The 24,120-nt window shown below is 45.2% G+C and overlaps 1 protein-coding gene across 1 annotated transcript in view; it reads right to left on the bottom strand.

The window, feature by feature from the left end:
* The window catches only part of LOC113998038 (neuronal growth regulator 1), a gene marked incomplete at its 5' end in the record, with an annotated part of 92,309 nt that overhangs the window by 51,768 nt on the left and 16,421 nt on the right, over nucleotides 1-24,120 (bottom strand). The window contains one exon of the mRNA XM_027740363.2: nucleotides 2,557-2,677. Within this exon, the coding sequence (XP_027596164.1) occupies nucleotides 2,557-2,677 (121 nt within the window). The remainder of the gene's footprint in view (nucleotides 1-2,556; nucleotides 2,678-24,120) is intronic.

The raw sequence follows: 24,120 nt of genomic DNA, 5'->3' as shown, positions 1-24,120 counted from the left end.
AAATGTGTGTCTTGTTTGCTTTGAGAAGGAAAAGGGAATTAATATTTTAATATTTTATTTAGGTGACTTTTGGGCTTCTTCCCTGTGGCTGTTTAATGTCTGAGATCTAATTTCTGTGTAACTCTAAACGTAACACACTGAACAGACGTGGATTTTGGAGTTGGCATAGTGAAGTCATTCTCCTCTCTACAGGGAATCCTGCTACAATTTTAGAAGCCACACACATTTATAAAGCCCCATCCCTGGAGGTGCCCCATCCCTCGAAGTGTCCAAGGCCAGGTTGGACAGGGCTTGGAGCAACCTAGTCTAGTGGAAAGTGCCCCTGCCCATGGCGAGGGTGGGACTGAATGGGTTTAAGATCCCTTCCAACCCAAACCAATGACAATTTTAAGATGATTTTACTAACTTCTCCCCCAGACTTTCTGTCTCTTCCCAGCTCACCCCACCTTGGGCACCAGCACCTATAGAAAGTTATCAAACAGCAGCCCTGGGGAACTCAGTGACTAGGCAGAATTAGCCTCTCTGCCTCAAAGACTAATATTTTTAACTTAATGTAGTCTCTTACAGCCTTTATGCTTAGCTTTAATGGCTCTTTTATGATAAGATGATCCCTTGAGTCTGGAAATGGTGGGTTTGGATTTACATTCATCTAAGTAACAACAATACAGTTTACAGGCCCCAAAGGCTTGTTTCAGACACTGAACATACACTTAGGGTTTCAGATGTCCAAAAACACAAGTCCCAGTGTATCTGAAGCAAATGGGATTCTCTCTATTCTGTTAACAGAAAATCCAGCAGGGTGTGCATTCCCAGGGGATAAATGTAGTCTTGGAGTACAGTTGCAAATTATCTGCCTGATAATGTAGATGCTACTCTGAGCTACCTCTGAGAGCTTTGCATTAAACCAATGACTGAGCTGCCCAAGGCTCATCTTGTGGTGGCTGCCCATCATCCAGAGGGAAAGGGAACATACTGAAGGAAAAAACAGCGTGTATGGATTTCCTTCCTTCCTGCAAGTGAAGGGGATTCAGAGATCCCCAGCACCTTTGTAGTCATCTGCCAACAACAGTTCATGGAATATCCTGAGTTGGAAGGGACCCACAAGAATCACAAAAGTCCAGCTCCTAAAAAGGATGGAGTGTGAGATTTAACACAACATTTGAACAGCAAAACACAACAGGACAGTACTGTTCTTGCTGAGGTGAAACACCAACTGAAACTGAGACAGAAGCACAACTCTGGTGTCCTGAAATGCTCTGCTTCATTTTTCCTGCTGCTGCCTTGGCACTGAGTGCACTCACGGGAAAGGAATTTGGTCAGTGTTATAAATAGAAAGGTGATTAGCACGCTGGAAAGGGCTGGTTGAATCCAGAGTGCTAAAACTGCGCTGAAATATTTCCTACACAAAATATATTCCTGCTGCAACTCCCCCCAGGATAGGTACAACACAACGGGCATCTCTGCAAACAGGATGCAGCTGAATTTCAACAACAGAGGAAAACCAGTTTCTGTCACATAAAGGTCAGGTTTTAGAGAATGTTTTAGGATAGGGTGAAGTGCAAAGCTGTGACTGCTCAGCAAAGTGAAGAGGGAGGAGGAGCAGCTCCTGCTGAGGGAGGGGAGCAGCTGAGAAACGAGCCAACAGATGGCTTTCTGTGAAAAAGGGTCATTAATATTCTCCTGCCAGCTCCCAGGTTTAGGGGGATGTTTGAGCTGAGAAACCTAACTTGGAAGCTGGGAAGTTCCAAAAGCTTGACACTAAGTTACAAGGGACAATATCCACTTGCTTTTGCACTGACATGAGAACCTACCAGAAATAAGCTCTTAGACAAGCCGAGAGCTGAAAAACCCAATGTCCTATTAAAAATGGAAAATATCTACCTGTTTAATGAGCTGGTTTTAAAATAAAGCTGACTCTACAGAGATTCCTGTTACCATTCCATAACACTAATGACCTGGAAGTGAAGCTGGCTGCAAACAAACCCAAAGCACAGAATCAATTTCTAGGGTTCAAGCAAGGAGCACTCCCTGGACCCAGTCTTGGATGCAGTGACCTGCAGAGCTCTGTGGAATACAGACCCATGGTCTAGACCACCAGTGGCACAACTGGGTGAAAATCCATATACAGGAAGATTTGGTTGAAAGTCTTGCTCATGAAACAACCCCTCCACCCCAAAACCCACAGCAGGAAACCTGGGAAGATGAATTAAAAAAAAAAATCCTTTTAGTAGCTTTTTCAGTGCTTTTTTTTATTATACTTAAGAGGCTGTAATTACTAAAGCACATTTGAATGTTAGGTTTGTTATTGCAATTATCACTCTCAGAGCCCAGCACAGCCTGTGTCCAGAGCAGGAAATACAACCACGAGGAGACTGAGATGCTCCCCCAGAACTGCACAGCCAACGCTTCCAGGTACCCGCTGCTGGAGCTCCGCATTGATTGCAGGCCAAGCTGCTGGACTTGTCACCATGGGGACAACCCCAGCCTGGCGGCTCCTCTCTCTTCCACCCTGGTCCCCACGGGCAGGCGACAGCCCCGGCAGCACCGGCTACTTACTTCCTCTCTCCTTTGTACCACTCAAAGTTCGGGGCAGGAACTCCTGCACCTTCGCACCGTATCAGGCCGTTCCCTCCAAGCACCACACCGCTGGATTTAAGTTCCTGAATTGTGGGGGCAACTGAAAGAAAAGAATTGTAAAATGGATGTTGGCATCTGGACACGCAGATCATTCAGCACCGCTGCTCCTCGGCGCGCTCGGCCTGGCGCGAGTGGTCGGTCTCCAGCTTGGTTCACATTCAACCACATTTGCTTCCAGAAGAGTCAAAATTACCCCACACTGCAGATTCTGAGATCTGTCCTATATGTTTGGTGTAAAAACACAACTGAGACATGGAGCGAGATCAATCCAATCCTGAAAAAAAGCTGGTTGTCCAACAGTTACTCGGTGTAAACCACAACTGTAAGCATTAGTGTCATACAAGATGCACGTAAATCCTGGGAATTGGAAAGAAGCACATGAAACCCCAACACTGGTGCACTGAGAGGCTCCCACTGGGCTCAGCTGAGGACCCCTGGCATTGGGAGGGTACAGCAGTGCCGAGGCAGTGCCCAGGCCACAGGGTCCCCAGTTCCAGCACCTCTTACCTCCTACATCATGGCACCTGCAAACAGCACACAAACCCTGGAGCTCAGGTGGCCTTTGAGTTCTTGTTTTGCATATTTAAGAAATAAACCTTCAAGATGATGAGCCACCCATCAATCTCACAGAACAGACCTTCCCAGCATTGCACTGGATATAGCGTTGTTTTAGTAAATGTATTTTGTCTTTTTAAATAGTAAACACTGTAAATAGTAATGAACATTTTGAGCTTAGAACCACAGATACAAATAAAGATAAAAAGCCATTGTCAGGTTTTCCAGTTGCCAGCAAAAGGCAACAGTGAGCTGAAAATAAAACACAGCAAATTCCTCAGGAAAGAGATTATCAAAGGGAACAACTGCCTCCCCCCTGGAATTTCTTTTATGTTTTCTAGTTTGATACAATAATTTATGTGCATCATCAAAACACTATAAAAACCAAACCACAGAACTTATAAATAAAAATCTGTTTACTTTTTCCCAAGCAATTTTCCAGATGTTGCTTCAAGGTGTTTATGTTCATGTGGAGCTCTGACTGCCTCACGTCTGCTTTCGGCACCATCTCACCCACCGTTCATCGTCTGTGTTGTCGTGGTGCATCCCCACCCCATCTTGACCTGACCTCAGAAGCTCCTGATAAACCTTGACAGAATCATCTGAGTGCTGAAACATCCCGTGACTGTCCCAGTGGAGCCTGAGACACTCCCTGATCCCACCAGGAGCTCATACATGGTACAGGTGGGAACAGTCAGAACCAACACAGGGGAATTTTCAACACGTGCCTTTACACACCTGGAAACAGGAGCACACAGGGCTTTAACCGTGTGCGTGGGAATTGATTCTGGGATGAATGTTCCTGTCCCAAATCCAGAGTTAAGGCATTTTTATAACTACAGCAAACCTATCAAATCGCTTTGTAAATGTTAAAGTGCTCAGTGATTCAGTGCTGCTAAACCCTTTGGCAGCGTTATCTTTGCACCCATACCCTTTGCACTCCCTTTTGCATTCCCAGCTTCTGTGTTAGTCATTCCAAACGGCTTCTGATCTGATCTTCCTGTGTGTGCTTCAGCATGGGCAGTAACAGAGCAACTCTTGACACCCAATTCTGTAAAGTCACATTTTCACAAATTCAAATTAAGCCTGCTTTCGCCAATACCTTTGATGGTGTTTCTTTAGACAGCCAAACCCCTAATTTCTGACACAATTTAAGAGATCTGAATATTTTACACAAACCTGCCACTAAAGAAGCGTCAGGTCTATGACAAAACAGTGATAGGCAGGTTCCCTCATCACACACTTGATGATTACAACAAACCAACCCAGAAACTCATTAACTTTCAACTGGTAACATTCAAATTTCCAGGAGATAATAAGTGTTTAAGCAATTTGCAGGACTACTTCTGCATAACGTGCATAGAAAAAACCACATTGGTTTTGTTAATCCATAAAAATAACAGGGACATGTAAAGCATTCCCACTCCTTCACTCAAGTTGTACGAAAGATGTGACCACTGAAAGAGCGAATAAGAGACAAGAAAAGGCCTGAGTCGTGTACAAAGGTTTTTTTCTAAAACGTACCACTTTCATGCTATCTCTGGGGTCTATTCACCTTTTGCTTGGTGTTTTGTGTCGGTTTTAGGGATTTTTTTTTTTGCTTTGGATGCTTTTTACATAACGCAGAACATCACTGACAATATGTTTTAAAATGAAATGATGCATAAAAATGTACAGCTTGCTGCTCCTTCTTCAGGCAGGAGCCTCAGGGCCCATGCTCCCATTGCAGCTGGGAAGGGATTACAGCTGCATCCCAGCCATACGCAACGATTCCAGGCTTTGCTGTCTGGTGAGGTTTCTGCTTGGAAACTACTGGAAAATTTCTGAAGAGGGAGTTTTCTTAGATCTCCCTTTCAGAAGGATTTCAGATTCTGTTTCTTCAGAATTAGAATTAAAACCAATGTTCCCTGCTCCAGGAAATCCCTGGTTAATACGGGTGTGGAAACACAACCCAGGGATCGCTTGGAGCCACGATTCTCTTGGATTTACCACTGTCAGGTTATTTTATTGTTTTTAGTCTGATGCAGGTGTGTTCCTGGAGCACTGATTAGTAATGAGCTGAGCCAAAAATCCACCAAACCCACCTGCTGCCATGGGGGTGGAAGACCAAGATACTCCAGCTAAAATCACACCTAAAACCTGCTGCTCTCACTGCCAAGGCCTGCTTTGGAAAGAGAAGAGGCAAACTCCTGGGAGAGATTTTCAGATCATCACTATTATATATATAGATATTTTAATGTAGCTTTTTTACGCAGTCAAAAAGACTCATTTTTGAGGAGATATTTGGGAGCTGATTTTATTGCTGTCAGTCAAGCTGCAGCTGTTGGCATCCTCTGAGGTGTGGGACAGGTGAGGCTCCAGCTGCAGTCTTCCCTCAAACTCCTAAAACTAATGCCTTCACTGGGTTTCCCCTCCACGAGTTCTGTGGGAAGAGATTCCCGTTGTGTTGCAGACACAGCCTTGTGCCTGAGCCCTTCACTATAACTAATAATAAACAAGCCAGCAAGAAAGTAACACCTTGTCTCAAAGGTACAGAGCACCAGGAGAGGGAAACCTGGCAGAGGCTGCAGAAGGAGGGAAGGGGGTGAAACCCTTGCTGAGTTCCCAAGGTGGGGATTATCCCAGATGAGTCGGGGGGCTGACAGAGATACTGCAGTCAAATCGAACAGTGATGTTAACAAGAAAACCTCACGCAAGACTAATAATTTTAAAGGTATTTGTCATTTTTATATCTCCTAAATAATGGTTATATAAAATAATAGAGAAAAGAATATGATTGCTATAAATCTGTCAGCAGCACTGGGCTTCTGTGACTCATGTTTGTAGGTTTAGTCTCCCTCAGTGGATCCTTTTTTAATCCTCTCCCATGGTTCAGCCCTGCAGAGAAAGGTTCTTAAAACAAATGCCTAATTTCTGACTTGGAAATACATTACTGGAACTTATTTAATATCCATTTCTCAAATCTGTGTGAGTGCTTTGCTGGGAAAGGTTATTTGGAGAGGGTGTCAGAGCCGTGGCTTCACTGGAGCTTCACCAACACCCTTCACGTCTGTCCCTGTGTGAGGTGGCTCAGGAGGGAAGGCTGGGCTTGAGCCAAAATACATATTTATTATTCCTCAGAAATACATATTTATGTATCCCCACATGAGAGATCTGTCAGAAGAAGTGTGTGAGTGAGGAGAGTTGGACCCAACAGGCACTGGAGGCAATGCCAGATGTCCCCAGGCTCGCCTGGGGTTCGGTGTCATTGCGTGGGGCCTGTGCAGGTCTCACCTACAAAGCCCAGTGTGCAAGGCCAGGCTGGACAGTGCTTGGAGCAACCTGGTCTAGTGGAAGGTGTCCCTGCCCATGGCAGGGGGTGGAATGAGATGAGCTTAAAGGTACCTCCCAACCCAAACCTTTCTATGATTCTGATTCTGCACATCTTTGTCCCCCAACACCTTCGCGTGACTCAGGCGTTCGTGCCGGAAAACTGAATTTTACAACTTAAGTTTCATCCAGAAATGACTCGAAGTCCTGCTGAATCTGGTCCCCTTCCAGGTAGTTTCATTTTGCTTTTAAATGCCCAAGGCAACAGTTAAAACAATCCCTATCATTCACAGGCACAGGGAACACGCTAAAACTCCAGCTAGAGCAGGTTTCCCTTTTTTACATTTTAATGAGCATTGGGACTTTTATGCACATTAGTTATGTTGCCCTAATTACTCATTATAATTCTAATGTGCATTTTATATTTAATTACAATGCTTATAAAGATTTGGTATGGACAGTAAATTATTATAACTAGCATGTGCATAATGATTATGAGATGAATTTATTAACTTTTACGCGAGCATTCAGGGCTGGTAACTTTCAATTTCACCTTTGTAAGCACCCATATTGTCTGATTAAACTAACATTTTTGTGGCATTAATTGTAAATGTCAAAAAAAAGAAAGTCTTTTATTTTCCTAGTTTTCATCAGCTTTTAATTTGGTATCCTAATGTCAGCTTTTGTTAGTGAAATTGCTTTCCAGGGTGTTAAGATAAAAACTTAGGTAAGAGAACGGGTTTTGAGATCTGTTTTGCTGCTCAGAAAACCAGATATCAGCAATAGTCAAATATATTCATTTAGATATATGTACACACATAGTGTTTTGCCAATACAGTAACAAGTCTTTACAAGAGAAACAGTATTACTTGTGCTTTAGATAATTAAGATGGGCTTTTGACAATCTAGATTGTTTAATTTTGCTAATTTATTCCAAGCATCAGTCCTACCTATTCCCAAAATAATGGAATGGTTTAATAAATGGCTCTTCACGTCAGAAACTTCTGTGCTGTGCAGAAACATTTGAGAGATATGCCTGTAACAACCACTGGGCTCAGCAACTAACAAGCTTATTTATTCCATCTTTTCTTGACGACTTATCAAAACACACAGATTCAGTGGGATCTTGACTTGTACATGCACATAAATTTTATATGCAAATGTATGAGATATCGGTGAGAATGCAGTTCTATATGTAACCCAGCATCTCTTATGTGCTTTTCATGGAATCCTGGAATGGTTTGGGTTGGAAAGAACCTCAAAGCTCATCTAGTTCTATCTCCTGCCATGGGCAGGGACACCTTCCACTATCCCAGGTTGCTCCAAGCCCCGTCCAACCCGGCCTTGGATACTTCCAGGGATGGGGCAGCCACAGCTTCTCTGGGCAACCTGTGCTAGGGCCTCACCACCCTCACAGGAAAGGATTTCTTCCCAATCTCAGATCCAAATCTCTTTCTTTTTCAGCTTTCCCTTTCCCATTTAGGATTTCCCTTTACAAGCACTATACTCTAGATGTCAGTTAAACAATTGTGTAAATACCTTGCACTGTCGGGAATCGAGTGGATTCTCCAGCACTCTCTGTGTGGGATCTGCCTTGTCGCAGGGCATATAAATTTCCCAAAACATGTCCCTCCCTCAGCTCCATCTAATGGATTGCATTATAACCATCCAAATCCCCGGCTGCTGTGCAATTTATGGGTTGGAATATAAAACCTCCTGGTGTTGAGAGAAAACTTAAAATCCATGAGTAATTGTTATGTGGGAGGAAAACATAAAAATCAGCAACATAAAATAATACTTAATAAATAATAGCCTGGTAGACAGGAAATCTTAACAACATGTTTTACAGGTATTTAAGGGATAAAAAAAGAAGAGAAAGAAACTTAATGAAACCTCCCAAAACCAGCAAAGCAAACAAAGACCTCAAGGGAGCTGGAGAAAAAAGGCAAGTTAAAACTGCTTTGTTTCTCTGTCCATTGGGTTTTATCTCACTGCTTCATCTATTTAATCCTTCTATTTTCCAACAAAGCGTTTTTCTCCTCATATTCCCTTGAATGCAGCTCTGTAAATGTATTTTTATCCCCTATTAAAGGAGTTGCTCTAGCGTGGGAACACAAACCCTTTCCTTGAGCAGCATCCAAGGACGGGTGAGCAGCTCCAGCCATGAACTGGCACGTTCCTCAGGTGACCTGGGATCCCTGCACGCATTATATGGACAAATATTTGTGTGTGAGCATTGACACATTGAACCCCTTTGGCCACAGACCTGTCTAGAAGCAGCCCCTGGCCCCTGTAGGGGAGATGCTCCCCTGCTCCCTTCGGCTGTGTCAGGGGAGGGTGAGTGGTAATGCCAACGTGTGCATGGGGAGTAAAGGGGAAAAATGAGAATCCATATCCTGGAGTGGTACTGAGGAGCAAGGAGGAGGGAGGGAGATGCTGTCATACAGCTGGTGCCAATCCAGAAGGAAGAGCTGGCCGGGAGCCTGGGTGTGAACAAATATGAGTGCTTTTGCTTTGCTATTTCTCTCCCTCTAAGGAAGATAAAAGCAATGGACTTCAACAAATTCCAAGAATTACTAAGCAGATCTTTTGGCAGTAAAGCTGAGGGGAAAATGAGTTAAAGGAAGCTGGTAGTTTTCCAAGGAAAGAAAGTTTGCAACAAAAATGTAAAATCCCTCACAATAGGTCAGAAATGCAGGCAGGGACCTGCTCCAGTCCTAGCAGAGCACAGAGGAGCCAAAGCACAAGAGCAGGTGTGGCAGGATGGAAACACCAAAGGGAGGGAGAAACCACTCCAGAAAACGCTGTGCTCAGTTCCCCCTGACTGGTGCCCAGAGCCTCAGCTGCCCACAGTGGTGCCTTTCTGTGCCACCACCTGCAGCTTGGCCCCACCAGGAACCACCAGGTCACCACTCACACACCGGAGCACCGGACTCAGCTCTGGGGACCCACGTCCCTGTCAAGGAGCCTTTGGGGGACAACTTTCTAACTAATTCAACATCCTCCCCAGGGACATTTTTTCTCATCCATGTTTCTCCCACTTGCACCTGTAAGCACCACACACCAAAAACTTGTGACATGTGACATCTTCTGCCTTCCCCTGTGATAAATGGGAATTAGTGACACAGTGTGAAGTGTTGTTGATGAACTCATAGTGGCTGTTACCCTCCTCAGGGTCTCCCCCAGGTACAACTACATCTTGCTACAGCTCTCACACGTTTGGGGACTGGGGATATGCCAGTCAGTCCCCTTTGAACATCAGACACCGGGGGCTCAGTGTCAGGACCCTGACCAGCCTTTCTGTGGTCTCAAAAAATAACAGTTTCATCTTCATTTGCTTCATGTAGATATTTGATGAAGTTTATTGTCCTCATCTGATGACTTAAGATGACAATTAGCCCAGAAATGCACAACAGATGTGTTATCTAGAACAAACCACTGCTTTATGGCCAGGCACTACTGTGGGTTCAACTGGAGTGCCAAAAGTTCAGGAAAACAGAAGGAACTGGGATTAGTAGAGCTGGAAAAGGTGATTTATTAGGGATATATTGCAGCACTAAATGTGCAAGACAGGACGAAAAAGGGATCAGCTCTTCCCTTCTCCCTTATGGGCCAGGCAAGCAATAATCAGTCACAACTGAGGCAAGATTTAGAGCTGGTAAGATACTGCAGGAAGAAGTTACTTAAGGAGACTGTCAAGGTGCTCTTTCCCTTTTCTTTTTATTTTAAAACAAAAGGCTGACAACTCGCATACTGGATCTGGACAGCAGCACCAGCCTGACTCCTCAGTTCCTTCTGCAGGTGGAATTTTAGTGGGCTCTGAGATCCTGGGATAATTAAATATCAGAACCAATTCCTGTGGATCCTGGTGTTGTCTTTAGGGTTATAAGCCATTTTTCAACACAATAGGGAAAATAAGAAATGCTAATCTTCTTATGTTACAACAGTAATGAAATCTCCAGGTCAATGCTGAACTACAAAAATTGAGGTAAGGACTGGATCTGGACTTTAAAAAAATAACTCCAAAGACAGAAGTAGAACTTTTTTGCAGCAAACTTATCCCGTCCACCTGGGCTCCGATTTGCTATATCCACATCCATACCAAAACAGCCAGGTGAGCTCCCCAAAATGCTGTTTCCAAGGCCAGAACTCATTACTGCTGTATAATAAATGGAAGCATAAGTCAGAGTTAGCACTGAACAGATTGTTTGGGGTTGCAAAGACAGCAGCTGTCACAGCTTGACAGCTTTCTTGTTAGTGAATCAGCTTTCCTGACAGGCTTTTTGATTGAAAACCCCTGTTCGCTGACAGTGTGTTGGAGCTCATGTACATATGTAGCTCATGAAGAATGAGAACGAGCCATGAAAGGTCTCCAAGCTATTGCTCTGGATTAAAAAGAAGTGAAGTTTACATAAAGGGAGGGTTTGGTTCCCCCCCCCCCCCCCCCCCCCCCAAGTAATCGTGACAGATGTGAGCTGATGGAAGGAAACAGGACCACGGACACTGAGAGGTGACAAAGACTAGTCACCTCCACAGGGGGTTCTGACTAAAAGCAATAAAGCCCCAGAAATCCTGGCTGCTTCCAAATGCTCTCAGAAAAGTTCATGTCATTGAAAACAAGTTTTAGAATTAAAATCATAAAATTTCCACTCAGTGTAACTGACAAGGGCTTCCCAGACCTCCTGCAAGTCCAAAGGGGAGAGTACATACAGCCATATTAATTTAAAAAGAAACTTGTTTACTCTGAGTGACATTTACTTTTCTCTTAGAGGCTCCATCTGTGTCCATGGTTTCAGTTGGCAGCTCCATGGGACAGGGAGAGGTGACTTCTGCATCCTGCAGCACACCCAAAATACCTGTGCAAACCCTCCATCGCTGCATGGTCAAGGAACACATGAGGTTTCCTTGGGCATCTTGGCTCAAACACAGCTGCCTGCTTTGGACTTCTCCTTAAACACATGTCCTGCACCCTTGTGGCACCAAAAAATCAGCTGACTGTGGGAAAAGAAGCATTTTATTGAAGCAAATGCATCTCAAGGGTCTATCCTTCTCCCCCTCTCTCCAATCTGTATTCATTTATAAGATTGTCCATATAAAGTAATTTCTTGCTCCTCTGTTTTGTGGTATTGAAACAGGTAAAAGCCAATGAATTGGGTACAACGGAGGTATTGAGGTCACCTTCTATTCTGAGATCAGGGCTTAAAACAAAGCACACACGTGATGCTGAGCTGGGGGAAAGCAGAGCCAAAAACTGAGCCACTGCCGAACACCAGAAACACCCAGGGCTTCCCAGTTTGTCCCAGTGGATTGTTTAATGTTCTTGTGACAACTCCTTGTTTCCAAAGAATGTCACACATTCTTCAAAAAGGGACAATAGATTCCAAGTCAACACTCAGATGCAGATGCTTTACATGGGAAACCTGGAATACTGGGAATTCCTCACTTAAGGAAACTGCTGCTTTGAAAAATAATTCCTGATTTGTTCTCTTTCTCCAGACTCTCTTTTTGCCATCAGTCCCACCAGGTGCAGAAGCAGCTGAACACCTGGATTTTGATACATCCGATATTACACAGAATTTTTTCCAAATACACTGGAGATGGTGCATTTTAAGTGAGTTTTTCAAAGTTTGTAAACTGAATTCTTTAGTCTAGCACTGACTATTGTGATCTTCGTGCAACAGGTGCCAAATCAACACAGTCCATGATGTTCCCCGTCTTTGGGAAGTGTCTCAGAGTCTGGCTGTGCCTGTGAGGCACAAACTTCCATCACAGAACCTCATGTTTGCTCTGCAGCTCTAAGGTCCAGAAAAGGTCACTTCCGCCTCAAAACAGTTTGTTTTTGTTTGAGAAGAAGTAGAAAACATGAAGAGAACCAGCTTTATGAATTATAAAGCCTGAAAAGTGATGTTGGAAATTTTTCCTTTCTTCGTGTCAACAGCACCATTTTGTTTGAAACTAGAAAAGCAAAGTAAAGCTTCTCAAGCTACCTTAGCTCCAACCTGTTGCCTCCACCACACACTTGCTAACACCAGCCAACCCCCTCAGGAGATATTAGATCTCATTTAGCCATGTCAGCACGGAAAAACAGGTTGTACCAACATCCTTACAGCCTTAGCAGGTATTGGGTGTCCTGCTGGATGCCAAATGTAGCCGGGGTAGGAGCCAACAGGGACTGTCCCACGTGGGGTCACACTGTGCCCACACACTCACAAGTTGTGCAAAGCACATTCCTTCTGCACAACCATTTCAAACTGCAATTACTGGTCAAAAAACTATTAAAAAATAATCAAGGGATGGAGAGTTTCACAAGATTGACCCACTGTTAGAGCTGTCTTCCCATGATCCCGCTTGGTGTCACCTGCTCTCTTGGAACCCCTTTGACTGTCACCTCAAAGGCACTTCAAGAGATGAGGGAGACTCAGTCTTGGCCCAACAGCAATAAGGAATAATACAATTATTGGGAGAAATATTGCTTTACAGTGTGTAAAGCTAGGAGAAATATTTTAAGTAATTGTTTTTGCTGAAGAGTGATCTGGGCAAGTGAACACTCATGGAAGCTGGAGAGCTCTCCATTAATTTTGGCTTCTGCCTGGAGTCTCACGCAGCCTGGAGTCTCACACAGTCTGCTGAACACTCCAAATTGCTTCTTGAAACACAGGAGCTCTTTAGAGATGACTCATCTTCTATTAAAACTTTAATTTTCCCAAACTGTATTTTAGCTGGTGTTCAGAGTGGGATCGCCTGGAGAAGCTGGCAGTGGGAGAAAGCATCCGCCTCAGGCAGGATCGGCTTCCCAGGAGGGCTTTTCCTCAGTCACTCCCTAGCTTTGCATCCCGTGAGGTTGGGGGTTAACATCCACCTGCAGGTGTGAAATTCCAGCACCTCTGAAGATGACAGGACCTGCATGCTGACCCTTTGGGGAGCCATACCCATGGAGAGGAGCATGTTCCTGCTCCTACTGGGGCCAGTAGAAGGAGCTACAAGAAAGGCAGCTTCACTAGAGATGGATACACTGGGGTGTCCACAATATTATTGTAACCTTATTTTGGCCTTAACATGAATCAAGAGTAGAAAAGATAAAAACTATTAAAAAACCCTTTCATTAATTTTTCTGTCCACTTATTCATGAGCTGGTCCCACACTTTCACCAACAATGGTCTGAAAGCTTCACACCAGTGTCTTCATAAAAACCATCAACAATATGTTGATGACAATATTTTTCACTGATGTTAGAGAGCATGTCATGGGTTATTATTATTTCACAGCATCACAGAATCAGTGAGATTGAAAAAGACCTCTAGGATCATCAAGTCCAACCTGTGCCCGATCCCCATCTTGTCGCCCAGCCCAGAGCACTGAGTGCCATGTCCAGTCATTCCTTGGACACCCCCAAGGAAGGGGACTCCATCACCTCCCTGGGCAGCCCCTTCCAATGCCTGACCACCCTTTCCAGGAAGAAATTCCTCCTGATGTCCAATCTAAACCTCCCTGGCAAAGCTTGAGCTCTTCTTACTGTGGTTCAGAGATCAGTGTTGGAGACACTCTAACATAGCGAAGGGAGAACTTGAGGTGGTTTTTATGGTTTAAACTCTTAATTTGCCTTTGCAGTAGCAACGCTGGTGTTATGCTGGAGTACTATCTCCTCTCGCACAGATGGACTGAAGCTGCCTCCCTGTCCTGCAGCCTCAGCTGCCACTGGCCAACCTGAGGTGCTGCTGGAGGGCAGAAGCCACTCCCTTGCCTGGTTGCAGTCCCAGCACACCTGCCCTGCACCACGGCAAGCACGGGATGTGCAGCCCCGCCACTCCCTCACAATTCAAATCACTTGGCACAGTTAAGCAGAGAATTTCTTTGAGAAGATGAAAAACATGCTCCTTATCTGTTGGAGAGAGATCTTGAGTACTAATGCTCCAACTCCTTCAAACACGAGCCCTCGTTCTGTGCTGCCAAAGTCCCCGATGATCTGCTGTGTTGGCACAAATGCCACCAATGTGGAGGAACAGTATAATCAATTCTGTCATGCTTCAATATGAGCAGCATTTTTCAGAAATATGCAGTAACCACACAGCAGTTTTCAGAACCTCAGCACAAACCATCACACCCCCAAAAGAAATCAATATTAATTTAGGAGCCAAATTGCACTTGAGTCACAAACTTGAACTATATTGTTTTAATCTGACTTCTGAAATGTTAATAAAAATACCTGAAGGATATAGCATGACGAACATTACATTTACAAGAGGCTTCTCTCCCCACCAGCAAAGGAAATATTTTCTTCAAACCAACTACATCCTTTCCCCACCCAACCAACTAAGGTGGCTTCAATTATAAGACCAGTTTTTATTGAATTGGTGTAAGTTGTTTTTCTTTAAGTGTTACCATGAGATAGGACATCATGACTCCTACGAGTGGTCTCAGCGATGATAATACCTTGCAAATTAAGTAAATAAGAATTCAATCCTAATATTGACCAAAAATAACAACACCCTCCAAAGTAAACCGTGGTTAATTATTTTGTGCATGAGCAAAACCTCCATTTTACAGGATAGCAGAAATTCTACAAAGATCTTTGTCTTATGCAAAACCCCAGCTGCTATTTGCATTGCTTTCACCTGGAATATTTGGTTGGCAGTCCCCGGACTGGATGGCTGGACCCAAACTCAACTCTGCTCTTACTGTCTTAAATCCTGATCAAAGTTCTCATATGGGCTGTGCAAACACCTCATCTCCTTTAGCTGAGTGGGCTCTGTGTTCTCATACACTCAACCCACCAACACAGAAACTAATTCCAGTGTTATTTCTCCCCTCCCAGCTGTGTGAAATGTGCTGCAGGAAAACAGGCCTCTCCATCATTCCCTGGCAGCCTTCCTACAAGTTTTTAATTGCAGTTGTATTTCAAATGTAAAAGTTATAACTCCTGAGCCTGAACATCTGTACAACAGAGAATTCCATTGTTAGAATTAGGTTAATATCGAACAATAACAGGAAAAAACAGACAAGAGAGAGTCTTGCTGGGCTGATACACAAACCTCCACACCCCCCTCCCTCCTGATCTGCCTGTATTGCAGACTGTCAGTGCATCCTTCGAGAAGTCAGGCCATAGTCCCCCAACAGCACACTGGGGAACAGGACTATTCCCACGCTCGAAATCACAGAATATTCTGAGTTGGAAAGGATGCACACAACTCCGAGTTTGATCTTTTGCAACAGTTTTCATATCAAAAGGAGTGAAGATAGGACACTCTTCCTTCCCCAGGTCTGCAGTAGGTAGACCTGGGGAATGGAAACCCAAACTGAAAGGGGACCAGTCCTCATAGTACCTTCCCAAAGAAAACCAGGAAATTTGTGTCAAACAGAGCAAGCTGAAGTCATGCCTTGGGCACAGCTTAGACAGGCCAGGTCACCTCTTGCGCCTGAAGCCTCTGCCCCAGGATGCAAGTCCTTGGTGTGCACCAGCATCCCCTCGCCCACACGTCCCAGACCAAGGCAGCTCACACAGAGCAGAACCACATTCTGGAGAGCTCACATTGCACTAAACCCTACTGACCCAGTAACAGAACCAAATAGGAACCAGGACTCAGATTTATAGGAGTCCCCAGTGTGACTTGGAAGCCAAAAATCCCATTTTGAAAGGTAACCTGAGATAAACATAACCTTTAGGAAAATATGTTTCCCCAAAGGCAGTGAAACCACACGCTGGAGGACTTTTAGCTTTTCAAAGGGTGATTTTGGCACTTCAGAAGGCCATTGCCAAGTTCAGTCTTTCTAGACTCTACACAGACCTCTGCAAACAGCCAGTGGGAATTGTGGCTGCTCAGTCAGTACCTGCAAATTGCTCTCTGTAGTTACAATATTGGGAAATACATCTTGATTAAAGAAAGACTGATCTATATGATGCTGTTTTCCCACCAAGATAAAACATTTGGGATTAAATTTCAGGTCCTCTGAGGCTGTGAGATGCAGCATGCTAACCACAGTCACAATCGGGAACTTCTGGTGGAGCAGCCAAAGGTGGCCCATGTTCTTCCCAGGCTGGTTAACAACCAACATGGCAAAAACAAGGAGCCACAGAAACACCTACAACTGTTCCATACATTTTTCGTGATGTTTTAAGAAAAAAAGGTGTTGCACTTATGAACAAAAATAAATTTATGTAGATTTACTGATTTCTTAACAAAAATTACTCCTGGGCTCCCAAAGCCAATACTGACCATAACCCCCCAGACCCAAATTTAGTCAAGGATATAAATATGGAGCTGCACATCTGTGGCTATTAAAAATTGAAAGAAATCAGAGTTATTGATTTATGCTTCAAGAGAAGCCCTCCTCCCTCCGCTCTTTATATTAGAAGAAAGTGGAAATTAAAACTAAATTGCTCTGAGCAATTTTAGACTTGGTGCCAAAGCAGAGGAGGACAGAGATCTTCAGAAAATATGTGGGTATTGCCTTTATATGTAATAGTTTCATAATTTAACTGAGGCAATTTTCTTTCTTGAATCCAAACCCAAAACCTTGCCAAGAAAATGTTTTTCCTACGTCAGGAACAGCTCATAGCAAGACACTTACTGGGAAAACAAAGTCACAGCAACGTGTCCAGATCTGAGGAGCCCCAACAAGCACTGAAGTCCAAGAATGGTTCTCCCCAGTAGGTTTAAAGTTACAGATCTAATGAGGACAGAGTGGCTTGTACAGTATGTGTGATTTCCAAGTAAAATCAGAATATTACACATAATGTTATGCCAAGTGCCATAGCAACAGGAAGGCGACTTCTAAGAAATGTTAATGAGCTGAGCTGTTCTGCACAGCCCCAACCTGGCCAAGCGAAAACAAACACAGCACTTCAAATTCACTACAAGAAACTCACACATTCCTGTTAGAAAAATTCCCCAGTGTAAAATACCTTATCAAACCATCACAGCAGGAAGGGGCACAGGAACCGTACAGGAGGCACCTCTGGAACAGCCTCACTGCTCCCCAGAAACCCAGTCCCACAGGATTGACACTGCTTCAGCTGAAAACCAGTGGCAGAACAGGGATGTCCAGGGTCCCTCTGCTCTGGACTTGAGCGGGACCACCACAACCTAGGAGATGAGGGACTTGCTCTGAGCACACAGACACGAAGTCCAGAGGCAGAGGAAAACTTGATGAAATTAGGAAAAAAGCCCCCAAACCCCAAATTTAGATGATTTACTAAAGAACACAAAACACATGCACAAAAAGGAAAGGGTAAATGAGACAGAATCATTGCAAACACAAAATGAGACCAATCAAATGACCACAATTCACAGGTTTATATTTCAGGTTAAGATAAGGAAAGAATAATGCAGCAAGTACTTGAATAAATCAAACTGATGTACACCCAATTGGCCTAATGAGGTTCAGAAACTTATCCAAAAGCTGGATTAAGCAAATGCAGAGCTGCAATGTCATTCCTGAGGTGTGGGGTGAGCACCTAACACAGCTTTGGTGAACTGTTATGAGGCAAGGAGAGCACACCAAGAGCCAGAAAATTGCACTCTAGCCCATTTCTCTCCAATGCCAATAAAAATGCTGGTCAAGCAATCAAAGGTGTGAGAGCACCTGGAAGATAACGAGGAGACGAGCAATTGCCAACTGGCTGTTTAAGAATAGTTTGTGTCGGGTCATTAGATCCTGCCCAGAGCAGGGAACGGCAGCAGATACTGTTTGACCACGGTCCCCATGCACAAACAAGCTGGACTTGGCTGAAAGCTGCCTTAGGTGAGGACCCTTTATCTGTAAGACTGTGCTCAGGGCTCTGCTGTCCCATCTGCTCAGCTGGGCACCAGTTCTGGGCCTGCTGCTGGAGGAGGGGGTGGGTTTGTTAACATCATTATCAGAGATGAGAACCCTGAAATAATTCAGATAAATTGAAGAAGTGGTCTGAAAACCGGACAAAATCAAAAAGGAACGAGTTAAACGCTCATGAATCCAGTGAGGGGGTGAGATGGACATTCTGCAGAGGGTGATTTGGGCTGCTGGGGGTAAACCCCTTCCCCCCCAAGGGTCCTGCTGTCACAGGGAAGACAAGTGCCTAGAGCCAGGTATATGGAATCACAGAATCACTGAGGTTGGAAAAGCCCTCCCAGATCATCGAGTCCAACCTGTGCCCGATCCCCATCTTGTCACCCAGCCCAGAGCACTGAGTGCCACGTCCAGTCATTCCTTGGACACCTCCAGGGATGGGGACTCCACCACCTCCCTGGGCAGCCCCTTCCAAGGCTTGACCACCCTTTCCAGGAAGAAATTCCTCCTGATGTCCAACCTGAAGCTCCCCTGGCACAGCTTGAGACCATACAAACAGGCAGCAAAAATAATCCTTCCCCATCCTCAGCAACACAACACCTAACCTGGTGTGTTAGTTCAAGATTTAAAGACATGGTGAACACAGGAAGGTGAACAAGGGGGGCACAGGTTCACTGGCTGAGAAGAGACTGAAGGAGAGACTGATCTCCATTCCCCAAGGGACAGGTGAGGAATGGGGCTGTGATTTTGTGAGACAGAGTCACATTAGACACCGTGACAAATGTCCAGTTAAGGACTGTGACTGAGGAGAGTTTGCTGCCATCACTGGAGGTACCTTATGGAGGGACTGGGCAAACACCTACTGGGACTGTGGATTCAGTGGCACAGCTCACAAGGTTAATACAGGTTATCATACCATATATCCACTTCCTTTTCTCAATATTTTCAAGGCTTAATGGAAAATACCCATGCAAAGAGATGTTGCTACAAGCAGACAAGGCTTAATATTCGGAATATTTTGAGTTTTCTTTGTACTTATTGCCTGCAAAATGTTTCAGATAAGCTTTCTCTTCATGGCACATGGGAGGCAGGAGAACTGCTGCAGGTTGAACCCAGGCTGCAGCAGACATGATTTCCCTCAAAGCAACTCATGCCAAAAAACTGCTTGGGAATTCTGGCCCCGAAATGAAGCCCTGTCCTCCCTCCTGTGCTGCCAAGAACAGGGACCCAAACCAACAGACCCAACAGGCCCAGAGCTCTCTGGTGTTCCCGGCAGCAGTTGGGCTCCCTCAGCACAGGAACTCTAATGAAAGATGCAGCTCTAACAGAGCTGTCCAAGGAACAATTACAGGAAAGCCAACCTTTAGCATAAATTATCTTTAAAAAAAGGAATCCTGCGATACCACTCCACTTTAAAACCCACGTTTGCTATTTGTTTAGATAGCTGACAGTTTTAAATGAATTAAAATAAATGCCAGTTTTCTGATGCACACATTCCATCCTTCAGTCTCCTAGCACGGCCTCAGCTCTTCTGGAAATTCCAGGATTTAGCAGCTGCCTTCAATATTTTTAAGCATGGCACTAATAGAGCAGAAGAGAATCAGTGGAGTGACAGTAGCACATAGAGAGTTTCAGACCAGTTTTCAGATGGCATATTAAATCCAGGCACTGGTTCATTCAAAGCAGGGTTCAATATTATAATCTATAAATCAGTATTTGCCTTACAAAATGTAATGGAAAATGCTAATAGGATTTACTGGAGCAATGAAATTGGATCACGTCTTATCTATCTGAACTTGATTTGGTACCATATTCCTTCGTCATCAGCCAGCAGCTTCAATGGCTTTTCTCCTCTCCTTCCCCGCCCTGTCCTCTCAGAATTCAGGCATAACCTCAGGCCACCGTTTCTCAAAGGGAAATTAGGGGGGACAGACATAAATCAAGTAGAGAATGTAGATTATGCAATATCAAGCAGTATAATGAAAAACTCCTGTAAAGTCATTAGAGCTATAACATGTGTGCCTGAGCTCATTGTTTATGTAGGGTGGGAAGCTGCCCAGCCAAGAAACTTGAATTTCAGAAAGTAATTTAAACCTGGTAATTTTCTTGTCCACGCTCGGGTGACTGAACACCCGCTGTATCGATGAATATCCGTGTTCAGAATTATGCTTCTATCCACAGGAACCACTCTGGGCTCATTGATACATTCTATTAACTGGGCACAATAAAGCCTTGATTTATTTCCAGTTATCAGGGCTACGGGAGAGAACGTTCCCTTTCACAACAGGGAAACGTATGAGAAGTTGTCAGAGGCAGTTAAGTGACGACATTCACACAAACGTGGCTCTGTGTGCTGGGGGGCGGGAGGTGTAGCAGGATATGGCACAACACACGGTGGGGGGACACAGAGATGGAACAGGGATTGCCCGCACTCTGAGATGAAGTGATGCTTCTGTAGAATATGACTGACCAGACCCCATCAGGTCATTCAGGTTGCAAAAGCAGGAATCATGAAATCCCAGACTGGTTTGGGTTGGAATGGACCATCTCGTCCCACGCCGTGCCTTGGGCAGGGACACTTCCACTAGACCAGGTTGCTGCAACCTGTTCAGATCTGGAGCATAAGCCACACATCTTACTTCCAAGAGTATATTCTATCATAAGCACTCCAGGTGGAAAAGGTGGTGGACATTTGTGAAATTCCAGGATCCCTGTGAGACTAAAGGAGGAGAGTTGGGTGTGTTGATCACAGTTTAAGTGTTGCCCACCAAGGAACTGAGTCATGAGTAAATGGAATTAAAAGCACATGGAGGGACCTGGCAGATGGGCAGAATATCCCTGCACCAGGAGTACAATCATGGAATGACATGGGGGTGGGTGAGAGCAGCAGCAGAGAAAAATCACAGAATAGTTTAGATTGGAAAAGCCCTCTAGGAGCATTGAGTCCAACCATCCCCCAGAACTGCCAAGGCCACCATTAACCCATGTCCTCAGGCACAAAGGAAAAGAATGGAATTTCTGGGGGGATGTGGAGGGAGAAAGCCTTGTTCTTCTCAGTTTGTCAGAGAAGTGAACAGATACCTTTAAAGAAGAAACAGGGTGGAAGGACATTTAACAAAGGAAACTGCCCAATCAGGACAATCAGAGAAGCTGAAGGCTTCCTCTCTTTTATGTTTCTTTTTTTAAGAACTTTGCAGATTTAAACCTGAAAATAAATTTGATATAAATTTCTTACAAATAGTGACCAGTAGGCAAAGTACATCTCTCCTAAATGAAACATCTTGCTTTCATTGATGGAAGCTGTCCTGCCAGGCCAGCTCAGCAGCAAAAGGGTATCATTCCATTGATTTGGTGGCAGGCACGACATTCCCATTGAACAGGGTTGCCCACCCAGGCTGCCCTGGGCAGAGAAAGTCACCCCCTCATGTCCCACCTGCCTGGAGCAACGTGCCCATGGGGCTGATCATGGCACATAAGCTCTGCCAGCACCCCCACCACTGGCACAACCCTCTCCCAGGTGCAACAAGCTGTTTTTCCGCCTGGTTGGGATGGACGAGGATCAGCAGCAGGGAACAGATGTTGGAAGAGCTCCTGCGCTGGGCTCAGCTGGCTGGGGGACACTAAAACCCAGCCAGGGCAGTGTCAGCAATCAGCTGACTCTGGCTGATCACTCAGGTGTGCAAACTGCTTCATGCTGTAGCCACATCCTACTTCTACATTGCTTCCATTTTATCCCTGTTCCCTCCTTGTTTAGTGTAGTGCATTGACCCCAGCTGGATGCCAGGTACCCACTAAAGCCACTCTCAATCTCCTCTGCAACTGGACAGAGGAGAGAAAAAAACACCTAAGGATTCATGAGTTGAGATAAGAGCTGGCAGAGGTCACTTACTGATTACCTTCATGGGCAAAACAGACTCAAAGTGGGGATATTACTTAAATTTATTACTAACAGAATAAGAGCCAAAGAGTGAGAAATAAAACAATCTTAAAAACACCTTCCCCCCACCCCTCCTTCCTTACATGTTCTCCCTCCCCACCCCACCCCCAGTGGTGCAGGGGGACAGGGAATGGGGGTTACAGTCAGTTGTTTCTGCTGCTGCTCAGGGAGCAGAGTCCTTCCCCTGCTCCCATGGGGTCCCTCCCACGGGAGACAGTCCTTGATGGACCTCTCCAACGTGAGTCCATCCCTTGGGCAGCAGCTCTTTCCAGACTGCTGTCCCATGGGTCACTTCTCCATGGGGTGCAGTCCTTCATGAATGAGCTGTACCGACGTGGGTCCCCCACAGGGGCCACAAGTCCTACCCGGGAAAAACCTGCTCCAGTGTGGGCTTCCCTCTCCACAGGCCGCAGATCTCCAGCAGGACCCTGCTCCATCCTGGGCCTCCCATGGGGTTGCAGCCTCCTTCATGCATCCACCTGCTCCAGCATGGGCTTCTCCATGGGCTGCAGGTGGGTCTCTGCACCCTGATGGTCCTCCATGGGCTGCAGGGCCTCAGCTCCAGTGCCTGGAGCACCTCCTGCCCCTCCTTCTGCACTGACCTTAGTGTCTACCTTGTTGTTCCCATGTTCTCACTCCGCTCTTCCCTGTCTGGAATTCTTCCTGTGCAACAACCTTGTGTTCTTAAATACATTATCACAGAGGCATTACTATTGCTCCTAATTGGCTTGGCCTTGGCCAGTGGCAGGAAGTCCGTCCTGGAGCCAGCTGGCTTTGGCTCCACCAGACAGAGGAAGCTTCTAGCAGCTTCTAAAAGAAGCCACCCCTGTAGCCCCAACTTGCTACCAAAACCCAGCCACAGAAATCCACTACATTTAGTTATAAGAAATATAAGAAAAATAAAATACTCTGCATATCCCCAGTGCAGGCTCAGAAGTGTGCCTGAATCCCACATAATGCTATGTGATCCACACTATGGCCAAGGACACTCCAGCTTAGCCCAGTGGCTGAACTGAGACAAAGAGCAGGTTTATTATTTTATTCTTTGTACTTATTATTTTCCGAGCTTGTTGGTTGATGGAGCAACCTGGACATGTTTCTCCCTGCAGACAGAGGTCCCTTACACCATGTGCTGCAGCTGGACCTGAGCACTCCTTGCTTGTGGCACGTACCAAAGAGGAATGGGACCTCCTGAACCTGCACATCCTTCAACACACACACTTTCTGCCATTGCTCCCTTGGCTCACTGTTCAGGGAGAGCAAACTCCATCCCACCTGCACCCCTGGGCACAATCATCGCTCCCACAGAGAGACCTGGGGTGGCTGGTACAAGAATGAGCCACCACTGCTCAGCTTTACCTTCCTGGCACTGTCAGAGTCAATTGTTCTCATCACAAAGCCATCTGGCAGACTCAGAACCCCTGTTAAGGAAACAGTGATCTGAGGTCAGGAATAGTTCCAGCTCAGGCACGACTTGGGGCACAGGGCACACACCAACCAGGGCATCAGCTGCGTGTTGCATTTAAACTGCAGTTTTGGCTCTGGCCAGCTAAGCTAGTGCTTTCATCCAAACTAGGACTCATGTATGTCTAGATCTTGACTTGGAATGTAAGAAAAGTTCAGTGAGTTTATCACATCCATTGTGCTCTTTTTCTTACTTAAAAAAACCCAAATACGAAAGCAACCACTGAGCAGCTTTAGCAGCTTCTCCCATTCTCTGAACATGACACAGCTGGTCTCACCCTAATTGAAATCCCCATGATATGAAATAACACAGACACGATATTTGTTTTGCTAAAACCAGGCTGAGCTCACCATCTTTTTGCTCCCTACTGCGAGTTATGGCCACAAACCATTTTGGAGAGCAGTTTGTTGAAGGTGTCACCTATAACACCGAGGGCAGGCCTGAGCAAATGTCT

Source organism: Pipra filicauda, unplaced genomic scaffold (assembly GCF_003945595.2).
Source record: "Pipra filicauda isolate LSUMZ 115617 unplaced genomic scaffold, ASM394559v2 scaffold164_size1636381_pilon, whole genome shotgun sequence".
NCBI lineage: Eukaryota > Metazoa > Chordata > Aves > Passeriformes > Pipridae > Pipra > Pipra filicauda.
Note: the sequence above shows the minus strand (reverse complement) of the source record. Positions and strands in the feature narration are given on the sequence as shown.